Source organism: Cupressus sempervirens, chromosome 6 (assembly GCF_028749045.1).
Source record: "Cupressus sempervirens isolate cs-2001-9-10 chromosome 6, ASM2874904v1, whole genome shotgun sequence".
Classification (NCBI taxonomy): Eukaryota; Viridiplantae; Streptophyta; class Pinopsida; order Cupressales; family Cupressaceae; genus Cupressus; species Cupressus sempervirens.
This window is the reverse complement of record NC_143123.1, coordinates 2,326,651-2,346,787: the sequence shown is the minus strand read 5'-3', so window position 1 is coordinate 2,346,787 and position 20,137 is coordinate 2,326,651. Positions and strand designations below refer to the sequence as shown.

General features: G+C 33.6%; 1 protein-coding gene across 1 annotated transcript in view; it reads left to right on the top strand.

Moving 5' to 3' along the window:
- The first annotated feature begins 1,530 nt into the window (after nt 1-1,530).
- The window catches only part of LOC149550684 (uncharacterized), a 139,265-nt gene continuing 120,658 nt past the window's right edge, over nt 1,531-20,137 (top strand). Inside the window, exon 1 of the mRNA XM_089789568.1 lies at nt 1,531-2,399. Within this exon, the coding sequence (XP_089645694.1) occupies nt 1,531-2,399 (869 nt within the window). The remainder of the gene's footprint in view (nt 2,400-20,137) is intronic.

Here is a 20,137-nt window from a genome sequence, read left to right as displayed (position 1 = left end):
CTGATATTCCTCTCACAATTTGATGTTTAGGATAAGGGAAAAGCATCAGCGGTAAGTATCAAGCCACTAGCTACACCTTCTAATGAGGATATTGTTGAAACTCCCAATGTAACAAAAATGCTGAAGAAAAAAATTTTAAAAAATAATTTAGAAATAATGAAAATTTTTGATGAGGCAAATATTCCATCTGAGGAGATGATGAAGAGGCTATAAGATTTTAGAGCACAAGCTCTTCATTATGAATTAAGTAGTAATGAATCTTTAGTTATAACAAAAGTTCAATAAAGATTTATATTTTATAATCTTTTATGTTGTGAAGTAAAATATGTAATATGTGCAAAAATACTTTATTGATGCAATGTTTTTAAAGAGTTGTAAGAAACTTTAACTACTAAGTTCTTGTTATACAAGATTTTTTGGCAACTAATCCACAACCTAGTCAAGGACAACGCGGTGAGGCTGGTAGTAGTAGAGCTCTGATTGCCACTGGTAAAATAATCTTTTAGTTGACAAGTTAGAAGGAAATTTTCATTTCAAAAATTTAAAACTTCTTAAGTTAACTCTTACTTTTATTATTTCAGAATGTCTTTGCTAAGAATGGTTCTGACTTCGGCTTGGCTTCTGTTCCTAGTTTTGGCCTCGGCTCCAACGTGAGTCCTGCTCTTTCTCCAATGACTAGTTTTGGTTCGTTTCGTTGTTAGGCTCTTCTTATTTTTTATTTTTCTCACCTAGCTCCCTACACCAGGCTTCAACTTTGATTTTGGCCCCTGGCTTTGATCCTACCTTTGTGCCTAGATCTAACTCTGGCTCGGCCTCTATTCTTGGTTTTGGCCTCAGCTCCAACGTGGGTCCTGCTCTTATTCTAGCGACTGGTTTTGCTTCGAGTTTTTTTTTTCATTTTTTTGGCTCTATGGAGGTCCCTTCGGCTTCAAGGTTCGATTCGTCTGGTGCAGGTGGTTCAACCATTTCTTATGCTGATGTTGCTGCCTTTGAGGCTGGTCTTGGTGGACCTGCTATTAAGCTAGGGCTTCATACTACCATGTGTTCTAGGTCTTTGATTGCAGCTAGTAACCTTTAAAGATTGATTTAGAACCTTCTATTGTTGATGTGATCTCTAGCTATTTGGCTAACTTCTCAGCCAATGCTGCTATCTTTTTCTTTAAGGGTTTTTGGTCTTCTTTGTCAGATTTGCATGCCTAGATTTTTTGTAAATGGGACCCCTTAATTTTAGAGACAACCCATATCTACCCTTTTCCTAGGGGTTTGTTCATTGTCAAATTTGAATCTGTTGCTGATAGGGTTGCCATCCTTCACCATGTCTTCTACTGGAAATTGAAGTATCCCTTGATGGCTAAACCTTGGCATAAAGATTTCAACCCATTGAATAAATCTCTTAATACGTTCCCTGTTTGGGTTAGGTTGTTGAATCTCCCCCTTCACCTTTAGGTAGATTCTTTTTTGGAGGAGGTGGGGAGTTCCCTTGGTGCTTTCGGCTACATTGATAAGGTTTCTTCCAATGTTTTTCACACTATGTATGCTTCCATACTAGTTGAGATCGATGTTTCCAAGGGACTTCTAGACATGATTTCTGTAGCTTCTTCTTTAGGGTCATGGGATATCCTTCTTGACTATGAGGGTATCCCCTTCCATAGTAGGAAGTGCCACAAGACTGGTCACCTAGCTTTTGGCTGCTCCGTAGGTAAATCTGGGCTGAAGCTGCCCCCTTCTTGGTGGAAAGGGGCCTCTAAAGATCACTACATGGTCCACAAGGTCCTCTCTTCATGGGAAGATGACTCTCTTCAAGATATTTTGGTGGAGGTCTCTTCTACTATTCTCAGTTCTTTGGCTAAGGATCATCCTTTGGTACCTTTAATGGTAGCAAATCAGTCTTTAGTTATTGTTGTCCCATCTTCTGGTGCTTTGAAGGAGGATCCTCCTTCGGATCCTTCTGTGGTTGCAGCTAATTTGTCTTTTGGTGCCTTAGGGGCAGCCACCTCTCTGGCTCCTTCTCAGGTAGATATTCCTTCTCCTATTCCTACTATAAATTCCTCTGTGGCAATTTTTCCCCTGGCTTCAGGGGTTCCAGGGTCTAGTTGTGGCCTTTTTGTTTCTCAGTGCCAGTTGGCTGCTGGTTCAGTGGAGGTTGGAAGGACCTCTATTAATCGTAATTTGGTCATGCCCTCCTCTTTTGTTTCATCTGGGGTGTCCCTTCCTATATCTTCTTCTCTGGATACAATTATTCCTATTGAGGCCTCTTCCCTAGTCTCAGGGATTTTTGGCAGTTTTGGTGCTGCTAATTTACATTGGCAGAAGGTAGCGGATTTGGTGGAGGATGGATGGACCATAGTAAAAGCTAAAAATATGAGGCCATCCTCTGCCTCTTTTGATATGGCATTACGGTCTCATAAGAAGGGATCTAAAGGCAATGCATGATTTTTTCTGATCTGTTGTTCTTTTTTGCCCCCTGGCTTTTGGCCTATTGATCTTTGTTGTGCATCATGGTTGGGGATTTCTTTCCCTTTATTCTTTTGGTTTCAAGAGCCTAGGAAAAACTTGTGTTGGTGGTTGTCGTGATGCCACTTTGGTCACCTTTTTTTTGGTGATCTGATGTACTGGCCTTTTTTTTGGCCTTTGTCCTTTGTTTGGGCTTTAATTGCTTATTTTCAACCTTTTTTCTTGTTTCAACTTGGGTTTCAAGATCTTTGTAAAACCTGTTTATCTAATATAAAAAAATGTATTGTTTAGGTCATCTAGTGCAGGAGACTCCTATGAGGTTGATGAATGCCCATAGGAGATTGTCGACTACAATGTTAGCAACAAGGGGACGTCTAGTTGGTAAATCCTTCTTTTGCTATATTTAGTTTTGTGTTAATTATGAGTTGATAATTTGTACTTTAATCTTGGGTGCATCACATAGTGGATTTTTTTTTGTGGTAGGAGATGCGCCCTCTCCTATGTTGCCAGATGCAAATCATAGTGCATGTATTGGTGATAATTCACCATCATTTCCTAGAGCTACCCATATTTCTAGCATGGGAGCTATGCAAACATTGTTGTTGATTAACAATGATGAATCAATGCCTTTAAAATGTCCTAAGATTCCATGTACATTAAATAATTATTTTCTATATTTTAATAAGGATTTTCTTTCAAGACATAAACATGATAGGAAGTGGTGAATGCAAGGGCTTTTCATGTGGAGTGATGCCTCATGACCTTCTTTAGTATGTCATATTGTGCAAGTTGTTTAATTATTCTAGAATTCCTTTTTATTAGGGGTTTGGTAGGATCATCTAAATTATCAATGACCTTTTATCTATACCAATAATTCTCTAGTTTAGTAATTCATTTTGAGCTATGAAGTATTTGATTCAGTACCTGTGGTGGTTTTAATTTGGATTGCTCAAATGGTAATATTGTAGGTACATTGATTGGAGACCAAAAGAAACATGTACATTTATATCACTTGTAATTTATAGTTCATGATTTCCTCTATTGATATTTAACAAGTCTATTATGCTAGGGCACAACCCTCTACAAGTCTATTTTGCATTTTAATGTTTTTGAACTTAATGTTTTTGAACTGGATATGTGAGTTCCAAATTTGATCTAAATATTTCTACTGGTACTGTATGATCTAAATAGTAGAAGTGTGTGTACCATTGAGATGTGCCATTCGGTACATTGCAATATCATGCTTTAACACTAGAAGATACTAACCAATTTTTCTATAGAGAACCAAAAGTGGGAGTCTTCTTTCATATTCAATATTCTATTTTCAATGATTTCCAACATCATTGCTATTGCTTGTTAGAGTTTTAGAGTGCTCACTTTCAGCTTCACTGTCTATTTTAGCAATATTTGTTTTCCATAATATCCCAGGTATGATAAGTGACAACATCAATTAAGAATGACAAAAAATGAAGGTCATGGCAAGTTATATGTATTATGAGCTATATTTTTTTCAAGGTATACTGATTAATATAGTCACAGTACATTTTTAAGTTTGGTATGTTGTGTATGTAATGGAAATGATTGAAAGAAAATGTTTGTTGGGCTATGTCTGATGTTGGTTATTGCAATAACTTTTTCTACATCCTTAATGTTTTTTAAAATTTTCAATCATACTTTGAAAACTTAGACTAGACAAATTACTCTACGGACCCATTTTTTAACAAACTTGAGACTTTGTAAAATCTTTGGAAAAATTTGGCAAATTAATTTGACAAAAACTTTTAAAAAGCATGTGTAAAACTAAATAATGAACCATATTACTTATTCCTGCATATGTTCATTAAAAAGCTACACTGCTAGATTCTTCCCTGGAAGTCTAGATTCTAGGTCCAGTGTGACCTAGTCCAAATATGGCAAAGGTCCTGCATTTAGAATGTGGGTTTGCTAAGGAGAATTCACAAGCCGAATTTGGCTGAATTTTGACATCAGCAACAGAACCCTCGTAGAGTTTGACTAGTTTGACTGATAGATTTTGACATCGGCAACTACACAATTGTATACTATAAAGGGGAAAAAATGGTTTTCAATTTAGATTCTATAGCTTGCTATGGTACAAGTCAATTCCTTTCTAATGTATACTTAGTTTTTTGCATAAAATAATAGTTTGAGTGGAGTGGAATATTTAATATAATGTTATTCACTATGAAAAGTATTCTTCGCATGATTCATTTTAATGATTCTTACTATTAATTATCCCATGACATTTTTTGCAGGAAATGATACATTTTATAGGAGACTTTATGACCTCACGCTGCGAAGATTCGCGCCCACCATACGTACAAGGTGGAACATCATAACTAAACTAATTTTATCCCACTATTTTTTTTCATATCATTAATTGGTGCAACATTTTTCTTTCATTCAAGTCTTTTCTTATACTAGCTATATCTAACAATTTTGTGTTTTTTCTTAAAAGGTGGAACTTCCAAGATCAAAAATTAAAAGATGAGCTCATCAAAGATATAGAGCATGAGTTTGGTAGTAATATTTTTTATCATAAGAAATTGTTACAGAAAGCTTGCAAACATCTTAAGGTTATGAGGGACTCATATAGAAAGAGTCTTGTCCTAAACCTAAAGTACGAGCATCCTCCCTTTGTTTCAGTGAGGGAGTGGAATGAGTTCATTTTGGAAGCAAAGGAGAAAGGGGAAGGTCAAAAAGAAAGTACACTAGCAAATCTAAAAAGGTATGCAATAGTATTAACTACTAGTACATTAATGTAATAATCCACTAATTAGTACTTATCTTTATATCTATATCATCTAACATATTTCAAACTTTTCATAGGTTGCAGGACACATCAAAGGCAACAAAGGCCAAGCTAGAAAAGGTTGGGCAGCACAGACTTGGCTCTGGGTGATATTCAAAAATCAAAGCATAAGTTGTAAGTAGCAGTAAATGAATTGTAGAGAAAAATTATTTATAAAATGCAAATAATTTTGTTAATTAATAAAAAAATGTAGGGCACTGATTTTAATCTAGAGGCCATGGAAGAACACAAAAAAATTGCCTTCAAGCAAGGTTATGCAACCGTGGTTGAACGTCTACAGCAAACTTCCATTGCCCCAACCGAACAATCTACTACATCATGTGCACAGGTAAATATGCCAAAAAATATATAGAAATTGAATACTTGAGCAAGAATCTATTTGATAATAATGTGCATGACATTGCAATGCAGCCTGTTAATCATGACGCAGATCATATGCAGCATCATGAAGCCCTTGATGTGCATCGTACTATCCATGGAGGTGCTCATTTGGTATTTAAAAATAATTATGTAATTATTAATACAATTTAACATCTTTAATTGAACTTGGTCTAACCTTTTGATGTTTATTTTAGAGGATATAGAATCATGTCATGTTGAACGAGTGCTAGAGGATGTTTAGACTGATTAGTAGGTAGATCATGTTGCACATTCAAGTAAAGAAAATCTATGTTTTGTTCTTTTAAATTAATTTTTTGATTTATAGTTCTTTTAATTAAATAAAAACTTGTAATTCACTAATATAAAATGGTTTGAATTTAACTCATGAAGTACTTGTTAGTGTAGCGAACCCCCCTTTGGTGCAGCGGCCTCATGATGTTCCTGAATGGATGAGGAGGAGACATGCGTTAGAACCAATAGAGGAGGGAGATGATGAAGACATTGATATTCCTCTTAGAAATTTTATGGAAAAAAAAATTAGCAAGAAAGCCAAAAATAAGTGATTATTCATGAATGACTTACTCTTGAATATTGTTAATGGATATTGTGTTAATGAATATTGTTAACGAATATTATTCATTAATGTTGGGTGTTAATGAATTATTCATGAATGACTTACTCTTGAATGTTGTGTGTTAATGAATTATTCATGAATGTTGTGTGTTAATGAATTTTATGTGTTAATGAATGTCATCATGTGATTATAATGATTGAATGTTATATTTCAAAAATGGATGAATGAATGAATGTTATTAAATGTTAATGGGGAATTTAGAGTGATGTTGTTGGGAGGGGGGGGCAAATGAGCTTCTAGCTTCACGTGGTTGGCCCTATTTAGTAGAGAATATTAAACTATTCTCAAAACCAAGTGAAGCTCAAACTTTAAAGATAAGCTTATAGTTAATAGTGACAACCAATTAGCAAGTCCAAATGAAGTTCTTCGTTACAGGTACCTTTTTAGTTTTTAAAGCACGATGTCATGTTTTAATATTGTGTAGTTTTTTTCTTAAGTTAAAGTATTCTTTTACTATAACAACATAATTTATGACCATTTTAGTAGCTATTTTAACATCACTTTATGAGAAATCATGTTTTGGCAAAGATGGTGATAAGTGGTGTTGTCTATTCCTTGGAAGATTGGATTGCACAGGTCTGTATCTCAACATTATTTGCATGTGGTAGAAATGCATACTTAGAACGATTTCATTCTACATTTAAATCAATAACATATTCTATATCTATTATTTTATTTTAGATTCACAAATGAGAGAAAATAAAGAAATAGAAGTATATGATCTATTCTTCATTTTTAATTGTCAATAAGTTAGAAGAATGTAATCAATGTCTTTATTTTAAATTGCCACATGGAAGGAGTAAGAGAGAATTTGATTGATATTTCTATTTCTATTTGCTAAATTAGAAGCAAGTACTAAGAATATATGACCCATTTATATCCTTTTCTTTCTACTGGTGTGTGCTACATTTGTTATTTTCTACCCTAGAGTGCTAAAAGCATATGGAAGTATGTTTAGGTGATAAGTCTTGATTCCTTTATGTTTTTTTATTAGTGAACGAATATAACCATTGCTAAAAGGGTAGTAACTTACCTACGGTTGTCTCTTTTCATTGAGACATCAAGATATAAAGGAAAGAAGACCATGATAGTTGAAGCCATAAAAATTATCAAGCAATCATTCCAAATGAAGCATATACATTGATCCAATCAGCATAAGAACTTGTTCAAAGAGTAGTGACCAACATCCAAAGAGGGAATTAGCATCAAGTCAAATTTGTATAAAATCCAACAACAGACTTAAAGTATATAACAAGTGAAATTCTTGCCCCTTGGTTTTCTACTTTGTGTTTTATGGCTTGTGTTAGGTACATCTCTACCTCTTAGGTGGCAAAAACTGACAGCATATAGTTCAAGCTTCAAAAGCTGCTATTTTTTAGTAGAAAGGTTATAATTCTCTAATGTTTATATAGTTCAACTTATGAAATGAGCTTCTGGATAGACTTTCATTCTCCAATTGTCCACCAAATATCTCATCACCGGTACTTTGACATCAATTGATCTCAACATGTCATCATAATAAGCTTGAAAAGATTTAGACTTGTAAGTTTCATGTGTTGTACTTATTATTCTTTCCATAGACATCTAAAACATAACATGAGTACACGGTGGCTTATTCTACATTGATTTTAATGACCTCGGGATGAAGAATTAATGATCTCAACATGCCATCATAATAAGCTTGAAAAGATTCAGGCTTGTAAGTTTCATGTGTTGTACTTATTATTCTTTCCATAGACATCTAAAGCATAACATGAGTACATGGTGGCTTATTCTACATTGATTTTAATTACCTCTAGATGACCACTGCCAACTATGCAATTCCTAAGCTGTCATCTTCGAATCTTCAAGGGCAGTCCAGAGATACAAAATACCATGTCTTGATAAGATCTATAGGTTATATCATGCCAATGTCTTCTTTAGATAAATTTTAAAGCATTCCTACTTGTTTTAATTTATATTTTTTTCTATATTCATTATAAACGTTGCAACCTTAGTTAGCTTTTATAGGCTAATGAAGAACATAGTTGAATACTACAACAATTTTGTGGTTAAGCATTTGTGTTTTCCATACTCATAGTCCAATTTATTTACAGTTTGGAAGGGGTACAATTAGTGCACAATCTACAATTTTATACTCATTCATATATTCATTTCATAATCAATTTTATCATTGAGTTTTCTTGAACTGATTTGTAATAATATCTTTAATCTAGGGGCCTCTAATTTCAACTTCAATGGAAGAAAGAAGTTCAATACAAGAACACATCAGAAAGTAAAATCTATGAGTGTTGAAAATTTCTCCAATGTATTTAACTATATTACCTACTATACTCTTTACATTTAACTATATATGTTGTTCTTTGATAGGCACTCATCTCGTTATATGGCAGGTTGAGAAAGAGAACATAGAGAACAAATCATTTGGTTCGATGTGCATAGATGATAATATTACAAGGATAAATATGTTGTTCTTGGAAATTAAGAGAATATATTCATCTCTTTCTGCTTATGATATAGGTTGGTCTTTAAATATTTTATTATATAGTTCGATGATATTTTTATAATGATCATGTAAATGTAAGAGACATTTGTTTGTTGGTGCAGTGCTTGGTGCTTATCCTATCAATTTGATTATTGGCCTCTCAATGGTAAATCATTTGGAGAGCTTGGGTATAGAAAGACATTTCAAACATAAGATAAAAGAGGTTCTAGATGATGTCTATAGGTAATTGGGAGATATTTTTTCTGACTAATTGTAGTACATTTTATGAATTGATTTCCATATTGTTTGAATAATTTTTCTTCTTGGGCAGATTTTGGATAGAGAATGAAATGGGTGAAGGAATGCCATCAACATCAGACATAATAACCATTTCTAATAGTTAAGTCTTAATTTGACATAATTCTTTTTTCTAGTATATTTTATTCTATTTTTAAAGTTGTTAAGAATTTTCTTTTATTTGTATAGAATTAGGTTTTTTTGGTAAAGTCAATTAGATTACTTCTTATTTCTTTTCTTAGTTTATATGTATAATATGAATTATGTTCAATTTACAAGAAATATCTTTTATAAAATTGAATAACAACTTTAAAGAGTTATACATTGTGTTATGAATTGATATTTAAGATTGAGTGTTTTGATTATGAACGAGAAAGAGAAAGGTGAACATTATGTGTAGATTCATACTCAGTGTCTAGACACAACCTAAAACCTTATTATCTTCAATAGTGTTTTAGGATACTATTCTTAGATAAATATTCAGTGTCTAGATTCTTAAATAAGAATAGTGTGAACATTATGTGTAGATTTATACTTAGTGTCTAGATTCATAATATTCCTAACATTCTAAAACCTTGTTATCTTACTCATGAATTCTCTAGGAAGGTGGTGTAGTGCAGGGTCCTTGTGGAATGCCTCATGATGACCTTGAGTGCACAAAGCTATCACTAAGCTTGGATACATGTACTAGCCCATCCATGAGAGCTCCAAAATCAACAAAAGTGCCAAATGACCATATTCTTCTCACTATCCCTATAAAAGTTGCACCAGGAACTAAATCTTCATTTAGCACTCTTGGATTCCCATTCCTGCTAATATTTCTAGTGGGTACTGACTATCCTAAACTGGAAGGATCTTCAACAGCAAGTGATTCAGTTTCTGATAATGAGCCAAACACATTTGATTTATTTCCTTATGATGGCTTATCTAAATCTCCACTTTGTCCAAGAGCATCAATATTTGGCTCCTCAAATGTCACTTCATTCCCAACTAATGCTGAAATTATGTGTAATAGTGAGCCATGTCTTCTGTTGGAATATATCTCTTTCTGATAAAAAGTGAAATTATTTGAAATTGATTTGAAAGATATTTACTTATTTGCTATTGTAGAACCTATAGAATTTTGGGAAGATAATGTTCGTTTTGAATACTTCCTAGTCCTTGTGTTTACTATTAGAGTAAATAATTAATTTACTAATTATTTATTCTATTTACTTAAGCTTACTTAGATAAATGCATTCATTAATTAGTTGTAGCCTAGGAGTTCGTTATAAGTTGTTGACAATATGGGAGTTTTTTCTCTCCTAAGTCATACTTATCCTCTCACATTATTCGAGGACTTTCCACCTAATGTGGATGTATGCTTAGTTGTCGCACTTATCTCCTAGCATCTTCTAGCTTGTTCTAGGAGATTCCTAGAGCTCTTTATATTCAGGCTCCCTCTTTGTATTTTCATCATCAAGGCATATTGTAAATACATTTTCTCTTGTGTTTGCATATTTTCTCTCTCATGTCCGTTTAGGGTTTTTTTCTTTCTTCATGCTCTTCTCCCCTTGACTTCTCTTTGACAAGTTTTCACATGCAGGTGATCTTGGGCATCTTTGGAGTTGGATTTCATCAACTCCAACATTTACAACCCTTCTTGGCATGTAGTGGATAGACCCAATGGGACAAATAATTGTAGATACCATGATTATGTGACTCCTTAAAGTAATTGAGGTCTATCTTGGAATCTATAGAGACTTCACCCCTAAGACCATGCCTATGTAAATGATTGGTAAAATAGTAAATACAATAGAATATATAACATCTTTCAAATTTTAGCATTATATACACACATAGCAATATACACCTAAATACAAGCATACATGGTAGGCCAATAAATATGTAAAATGCATTAAAACAAGTGCAAACTTAAGCTTTAGCCTTCAACTAATTCAAGAATGCATAGAGGAAATCAACATGCTATTTTATTATAAAATGTGAGATGCTTGCATAAGAGGCTCCCATACACCAAATTGATGTCTCACTTGCAGTAACTTACACCTGAATACATGTATGCCTGGCAAGCCAATAAATATGTAAAATTCATTAAAACATGTACAAACATTAGCTTTAGCCTTTAACTAATTCAAGAATGCATAGAGGAAGTAGAGATGCTATTCATTATAAAACATGAGAAGGAACCATATGCCATTGTATGGTCCAATTGATGTTCAAAAAACATATATTTTTACAAACCACTTAAAGAGAGTCAAGATTAAGTTTACAAAATTAAGGAACAATTGTGTATCAAAGTATAATTCTGTACCAAGTGTATACGAGGATTAGTAATGCAAAGAACACTAAATATCAAATCAAAAGTATTCATAAAACTAAATAAATGTAACTTCAAGATAGACTAAGATGAGCTCTCAATTGAGAATATGAGCCATTAATGAGCTCTCTCAATGAGAAGCTCTCTTGTTGAGTAGCTTTGTCTAATTAGATAAGATGTATGCTCGATTCTCCAAAGGCTGCAATGGTGTTCTTGATGGATTTTGGCTTGGGTGAATGGATTTGATGTAAAATGGCTTCTCAAAAATGGCATTATGGCTTTACTTCATGATCAAAATGGCATTACTTTGTTAATATGGGTGATTGTGTTAAAATGGCTTGGGAGAGGATTCCTTAAATAGGCAAAGGGCTTGAGGGATCAAGGGCTAGGATGCAAGGATGGGAGAAAGCTTATGGAAGGTTTAGATTGAATGAGAAGAGAGCACATGGATTGTGCTTCTTTATAGCCAATCAAGGAGTGACACATGTCATAGGGTTATTGGTTACAGCAAGAGGGGTTGAGGGGTCAACAAAGGAGGCTCAAAGCTCATAAAGACCCTCATAATGGCTTGTAAGAGCAATGAATGAACTTGTAAGAGTCGTTTATGGCTTTGTAGGCTTCATAAAGTTTTATGGTTGGGATATTTGTGAGAGAGTTGAGATATTTTGACTTGGGTTGGATTAAGAAAGTCTTAAGCTTGAATTAGGAATGTGCAAATGATTAAGGCTTGGATTAGGCTTGGGTTAAGATTAGATTAGGCTTCTTAGAGATGGGCAAGTGGATGGCATTTAATGAAGGTGGGTGAAGGAGGAGATATTTGTTGACTTTGGCTTGGGTTAGCAAGTCTTAACCCATGTTTAGGGAATGTGACAAGGTTAGGGGGGGGGATTAGGATTAGGGTCAAAGATAAGGATTGACATCTTCTAGAAGAGTCTAGGCTTTGGATGAGGATGAAGACTTTCTAGACGAGTCTAGAACTTCCTAGGATGAGGATAAATAAACTTTTTAGGAAATAAATAAAGTTTTATTTATTTCAAGGGTTTGGGTTGAGGAGATATTTATTAAAATATTTTTAAACATGAGGATTAATATTTAATCTTAATTAAATATTTTGAGTTGGGATTAGGGGTAGGAAATGATGGGATTAGCCTTTAATTGAAATTAAAGAAGGATTAGAAGATTTTGGAAGAGGTTAGTGGTCTTAAGGAAATTGGCCAAGTTTTGGGCAAAAAATAAATAAATTATTTATTTTGGGATTTTTGGTCAATTTATTAATTAAATAATTAATAAATAAGGAAATAATGTTTAAATAAGATTTAAACATTTTTGGGAGGGATTCCTTAATTAAATATTTTTAATTAAGATAATGGGATTTAATGGCATAAAAATAAATAAATTAATTAAATAATTAATTAATAAATAAATGATGATGTCATTAGGGACTTTTTAAGAAAATAAAAATACTTTATTTTCTAAAGGATTTAGGTGTCTACACCAAGGAGGTTTGTTAGTGCTTATGATCCTAAAAAAATTCTAACTTTACATTATTTTAAAAAATGAAATATGATAATATAGTGTTAAATTTTAATAAAGCAGTTATAAGTTAAGTAGATTTGACATCAATGAAATGTAAGAACCCAAGAAAGGCATCGAAGGGAATTCTCCTCTAACGGGTGAGGCTAAAGAAAATTCTTAATGGACCTTATAATGGGAATCCAAGCACCTTTGCGATGGGTGTATGTTGTAGAATCACTTAGGTGAATTCCTAGTGTTTGAACCTTCTTCACTAGAAATACAAAAAAATTGTAGCAGAAGGAAAAGATTTAGCAATTAGGATGAGATTAGCTTTCAATAATGTAGTGTAGAAATAGATTTTGGATGGAAACTCAAAAATCATGATAGCCATGAGTAACCAAGGGTTCAACACTAATTGGAACTTAAAGAATCTATTTAAGAAATTGATTATATTCATCAATTCAAGGAAGAAATATGGTAGTCAATTACATGGAAACCTTGAAGTAATTTCCCCAAATACTCAAATCATTGGTTCTAATATGCACATTTTACAAGCTGTTATTTCATGTTTATCAATTTTAACAAAATACCAATATTATATATTTATTAAACAGAATTAGTAAATAAAAGATAAGAAAGGCTCGACTTCCTTATCCCTTTGCACACATATACAGAAGAAGTCATCAAATAGGAGGGGGGATGGTGGGGGGGGGGGGGGGAGGTAAAAATTTAAAAAGAAGAAACAATGATAATTTACTGAGGCATGTGACAACATATGGGTCAGACGAATACACTATAGCCAACTGAGCTTTGGACACAATAAGAAACAATAATCCAATCCCTGCACCATGCTACATTTATTTATATTTGGGAAAATTTAGACATATCGACTACTTCTTTGAACATATCGACTACTTGTTTGCACATGGAAGTAAGGATTTGAAGGTTGAACAAATCCTGGTAAATGTGAGTACCTTTTAAAGAAATATGAATCAATAAATACTAAACCCACAAGATTGTTGACTGCAAAAAACATCATAACAATGATATAGTAACAAGGATGTTGCCTTCCTCAAACTAACAAGATATCTAGTTGGATAATGTGAAGTTTAAAAGAATGGTAAATTAAATCCATGAACTCGTAGGGACAAGATGAATACATAGTTTTTAGAGGTAGTGGATGAAGCAACTAGGAAATGTAATGGTTGATTTTAAAAGTGTTGATAGGTGTCATAGTACAACTTAAGTTCGATCTAGTTACATGAATGTATTGTTACAAGACTCAGAGACCAACACAAGGGCTAAATTTACTAATTTCATCTTTACTCTTCTAAACTTGGGTATGTGGGCCTATGTAGAATAGTAACATCTGCACTTTAATACTTCTCTGAACCATTACAAATCTTTTTTTTGGCATTGGTTTAACAATATGCTTGGTAGAACATAGTGTAAGCATATAATCTAATGCACTTCATTTATTCTTATGTTTGGTAAGAGTTTGTAATATGATTGATTTAGAGTTATGTTGAGTCTATGTACTTAATAACTAAATTAGTTTTGCTAAAGGTGAAATTGTTGTAAGAAATGTTATATCAAAGAGTAATTATTGTTGAGGAATCCTTATATTCCTTGTTATACTAGATATGTGATTCCAATGATTCATTAAACATATTGGGATTTCATATACTATGTTTGACTATATTAGTATAAATTATTGAACCATGATATATGTTGAAACTTCATATTCATGGATATATTGAACTAGTACATTGACCATTCCATAATGTGTGCTAAGTATAGACAAACCCTTTTCTTAAATTGTTTGTCTATATTACTATCTTTGAAATGTTGTAGCATTTGGTTTGATGTCAGGATAAATGAGTTAATGTGTAGATGGTCTTTCTTGTCTGATAAAGGTCTAAACTCAAAAAATTATGTTATATATCACAATAGGAATGCAATATTCATAAAATAATCAGACTTCTATGAACTCTTTCATGACATGGTCCTTGATTCTTATAAAAAACAATAGTAGACCTTTTTGTGCAAAAACCTTGGTGATCGATTTGATTCTGAAAGATTGATGCCAATAGTTTAGAACTTGTAATCAAACTGCTTGTTCTATTTAGGTGTCACAGCAAGCTGAAACTTTGATTTACTTTGGTACTGCCTAAATAGATTTATCTACCTTTTTATGTTTATCACTTACCTATCTGCAACTCCACAATTGATATTGATAGTCTCTTGCCCTCACCATGCAACTAAACTACTTTACTTTTATTGATGCAGTTGAACTATGAGTGCCTTTTGTGTTCTTGACAAATCGTAAGCTTTCAACTTTTGTGAAGCCGTTATGGATGCAAATGAACTACAACTAGTGAGGTGTCAATTTTAAGGTAATTTTTGTTTCCATAACATACATTTCAATTGCTAGAAATATTTCATCTAGAGGTGTCAATTTATAGATTGTTAACTTTTCATGTCACTTTCTACTTTGGTTGGGTAGTTCTCCTTGCATTTGTAAATCTTGCTACAGTCTTTAGCCTAATGATAGTTTGGTATTACATCCAGGGAAATAACATAGTTGACTTAAAACTTTGCATTAAATAAAACATCAAGGGATAATATTTGAATTGTGCATATTTGTAAATTATGTTGGTTTTAGACATAGTTATAGTTATAGTTATATATGTTCTCTTATGATAATGTGATTGGGACTGTAAGTTTTTTTGTCATGTTTATCTATTTGAAAAATAAAGATTAGTTAGTGTTATTGGCTTTCATTCCTGATAAATGATTCTTTCCTAATTTTATTTTTCCCTGCAATCTTTACAAGAAATGGTGTCTCAAGAACCAAAATTTAGACGGGATGTGCCAATTAGTGCAAAGGCTTTGCTCTCATAGGAGCCTTTTAAACTGCACAAAATTTGATTGTAAAGCATAATTGCTTCATGGAGAGTAAGGATATCGTGCACATTTCTTCCTCCTTCCATTGTTTTCTATGAAATAAACCATGTGATGAATGAAACAATGGTGTCGAGGTAGAAATGTGCACGATACCCTGAGTCTCATGCACTAAGCAATTACACTTAAGAATCAAATTTTGTGTAGTTTAGAAGGCTCCTATGAGAGCAAAGATTTTACAATGATTGGCATAGATCATCTAAATTTCTACCTAGTGTTGGTCTCAATTTTGACACTCATGTCTTCCCTTTGATGTTGAATGTATGGCAACGACATAGAAAATTAAGGGGTGTTGGTCACAATTTCGATGACAGGTTGGTCATTTTGTTGTCGCATGTCAAAGGGTTTACGTCAAAATTTTGACCAAGGATGCCCAAAAATGGGAAAATAAGGACAAGAGAAATCGACGAAATTTGCATTGGTAACTCCACCTTTATGAAGTCAAAATTTTGAAGCAAAAATGTTTGGGTTAAAAAATTGACTAAAAAAGACTGACAACAAGTTTAGTCATCTACTCGACCTACTCTGGTCACAATTTTGACCTTTTCACATCAAAATTTAGGGCTAAATTTACTAGTGTGGGGAAAGTAGTTACTTTGGTAACTAAGAGAGCTAGAGTGCCACCCTACTGAGATGCATATTTCTCTTGACCATCAAGGGGATTATCATCACCATCAAGGTTGATGACTTACACAGGAGAGGAAGGCTTGGCCACTAACTTGTCTTGCCCCTTTTCTTTGATCTTCTCATTATCCCCAACCTTTCCTATTTCTAATACAGATCCTCCTCTAAAAGTTGGAGTAATTTGGACTTTCTTCTCAGGAGGTTGATCTTTTCCTCCACTGATAGACTAGGCTAGACCTACTGATGTTGAGGTAGCGACAATTGTTGTGATAGTTATAGTTGACTGAGATGTTTTGGAAGCTACTCCTTTGGTAGAGCTTGTACTTCCTATTCTTTTCTTCCTTGCTCTGGTTCATTCCACCCACTTATCTATCCTTTTGATGATGTCAAACATTAGGACCTCCATTGTGTCCATAATAGCACCTTTCGGCAGAGTTGACACAATAGGAGTCTTCTTAATTTTCTCATAGGATGAGGGATGCATGTAGGAGCCATCGTTTACAAGATCAAAAACATCAATAGTGTCATTATACATTTTAAATTCATTAATTGTTTGCCTAGACCAATACCTCTTCCTAGTTTGGTACTCATCATAGCATCTAGCCTAATAGTCTTTAATATCTGGAACATGTCCGTGAGCATACCAAAGCTTCAAATAATCTCTCACAAAGTTCACTGGGTCATATTAAGGCCTTATCGCCTCATAATCAACTAGTTGAATCTTTCTCTCAAAAATGTTGACTAGATTTCAGGCATCAAATCTACAAGCACAAGAGTAAGGTCAAACCACTATTGGGAAGGAAATCTCAGCTACCTTCTTTACATTGGAACACAAGGTGTTCACTTCCAATAATTTATGATATAATTCAACAATAATAACCTTATCCTTGGAAAAACTATCAAATGTGCCCATCCTTAGGTAGGATAAGGTTAGGAATAGGATAAAAGAGAATCTAAACTAGCTTATAGTCAAAATAGCTTTAGGTGAAAACCTTCACTCAAGGCAGCCTTGCAATTCTTGACACAGCCTCATTATGAAGGCATCATTAACTTTCACATATTCTTTGAAGCTCCTTTATAGCTGTAATTAGGGATTGAACTCATACACCTTCATATTTTCATCGTAATCTTTGATACTAGGAAGACCCGACCAAAGGTGATGTGTGGCTAAGGCATATATTAGGTATGAAGACATATAGAACTATTTGAATGCCTTAGCCAAACCTAGCCAAGAAGCAAGCTCTTCACATATGATCTCATCCTAGTTGATCTGCAGTTTATTGGTACATATGGCACGCACCAAGAAGAAGTGGTGTTCAATGAAAACTAAGATTTCCTCCCTTCCTTTCAATCTCAACAATATTGCCAAGATGTCCACAGTCTCTTTTTAAAAATTTGTTCCAAAAAGAATCTTTGGCATTTTACTCTTTTTGGAATGAGTTGTCTGGAACCAAGTTCTTTGCAAGTCTTCTCTTCTCAGAGTCTTCTTTTCATTAAACATTGACATAGAGGAAGAGAAGCCAATATCATAGTATTGCTCTTTTGTTGGAGTGCCAAATGTAGATTGCATTAATGCTTTGTTTATATATAGAAGAATGGATTGATCAAGTAGCAATATTTTATTTGTCTTTGGATTGTACCTTTCAATACATTCCTTTACCATCTTTGATGATTGCATAGCCATGGCGAATCTAGCAACTTCAACTAATCTACTTTCCTTCAACTTCTAGGTTATTGGGTGAATTGGCTAAGACTTGAGCCTTCTATGTAGATCATCTAAATCATAGAGCTTGAATGAGTTATATGAGTTCACTTTCTAGACCAATTAGATGATCATACCTTGCCACTCTAATTTCCATTAACTTACAATTTCATAAGGGGATAAATTTCTCAATAAATAGTTGTTAAGACACTGGAGAACTATGCTTGGACAAAATTTGATCATATAGATGCAGAAATCTGAATGCTGGCACCACACGAATGAAGTAAATCATAACCAACAACAATAATGGTAGGATTTATAATAAATTTGATGGTTAAAAACTTGTTAAAATTTTCCACTTCAACCCACAAATGGAGATTCATAAATCTAGTAATCATGCCATTTACTTAAAACTCATTTAGTAGCAAGATTAGCCACTTTATCAATTCAACTGATTTTGACTTTAATGGGAACTCCCCCATTTACTTTGGAATCTAGATCAAGGGCTTACGCAATAATTCTTCATATGTGGAGGAGAAAGCATAGTCCTATCTTGTTGCAAGCTTTCCTTTTTCTTTAATTCAGGATCATATCGCGAATAATACTCCTTTGATACATTAGGCACCTTGTTTCTTTGTTTTTCACTCAAGGATTCTTTGCTTAATTTCACAACCTAACTTGGGGAATCCAATGAAATACATTTTGTGTATCGATCATTTGACCACTTGATTTCTTTTATATTTGGAGCACACCTTTATGACAGACTTTTCTAGAAGCATCTTTCTAGCATCTCCATAGAATCTCTTTATGCTATATTTTTAGAATTATTTACTTATCACATCTATCAGAAAAGAAGCCTTGGACATTTTTGAAAGATAGAAATGCACCATTGAGATGTTTATTTTCCAAAAAGAGAAGCATTTTGAAGAATTTTCCTTTGAATTGGAATTTTATCTATTGTTGACTATGGATTCATTAGCTTAGTGATGCACATCAAGGGTCTGGATGAACTTCTTTACAACACTGCACCTAGGTTCACTTAATGCATGAAATCTCTTGAATGGACCTTGTGTTTTCTTAGCTTTGGGAACATAATAGAATAAGTTCATTTCCATCATATGGTTAGCTAAAAACATGAAGCTCCATCTCTTTACACAGAAATGAATTCTGGCTTTGAAATTTTTATTTGAGAGTTTATTAGCTCTATGCCTTTTCTCCTCTTCATATTTTCACTATAAAGTGAGTGGGTGTATATCTATAGATTCTATCGTACTTATGTTCTTTAGATTCCTATTCGATGAAGTTTTCCAAAGGTGGATAGCTAGTCGAATGGTTCAAGATCCAAAGAAAACATGCCTTTTGATGTAAGAATTGAATTGTAGAAGCAAGCAAGACTCTCTTCTCATCGGGAAGATGCTCAAAAAATATTTGATGTATACCGAGATCACCTAAGTCCTTAATGTAGTGGGATGACAAGAATCTTGCAAGGAGGTATAAGGGGAGGTGGAGAAAGGGAAACATAGAAAAGACACAAAGTGAGAGCCTTGGGGAGCTTGATGAGAACAAAGCCACCTATGGGTTTTCTAAACAAACAATAGAAAATAATTGCAATGAATACCATCAAACTAGAAGCTCAAAAGAGATAGATTGAAAATTTGGCAATAACTAGCTATGACTGGGGACTAAGGAATTGCAAATACTTGAGAAGGGACCTAGTATCTCTAGTTTTGCATAGCTGAAATGATAAACTTAAAAGGGGAAACTACTAAGATAAGCACATGAAAGAAAGGAAAACTAGGCTAAAGAAGTAGTAAATGAAACATGGAACACAAACCTATCTACACTAAGCTCTAACTGCATGTGTTACCTACTCTCAATTGTGGATCTTATAGAACTTTAGGTCCTGGCCATTGTAGGACAATGGAAGAACCTCT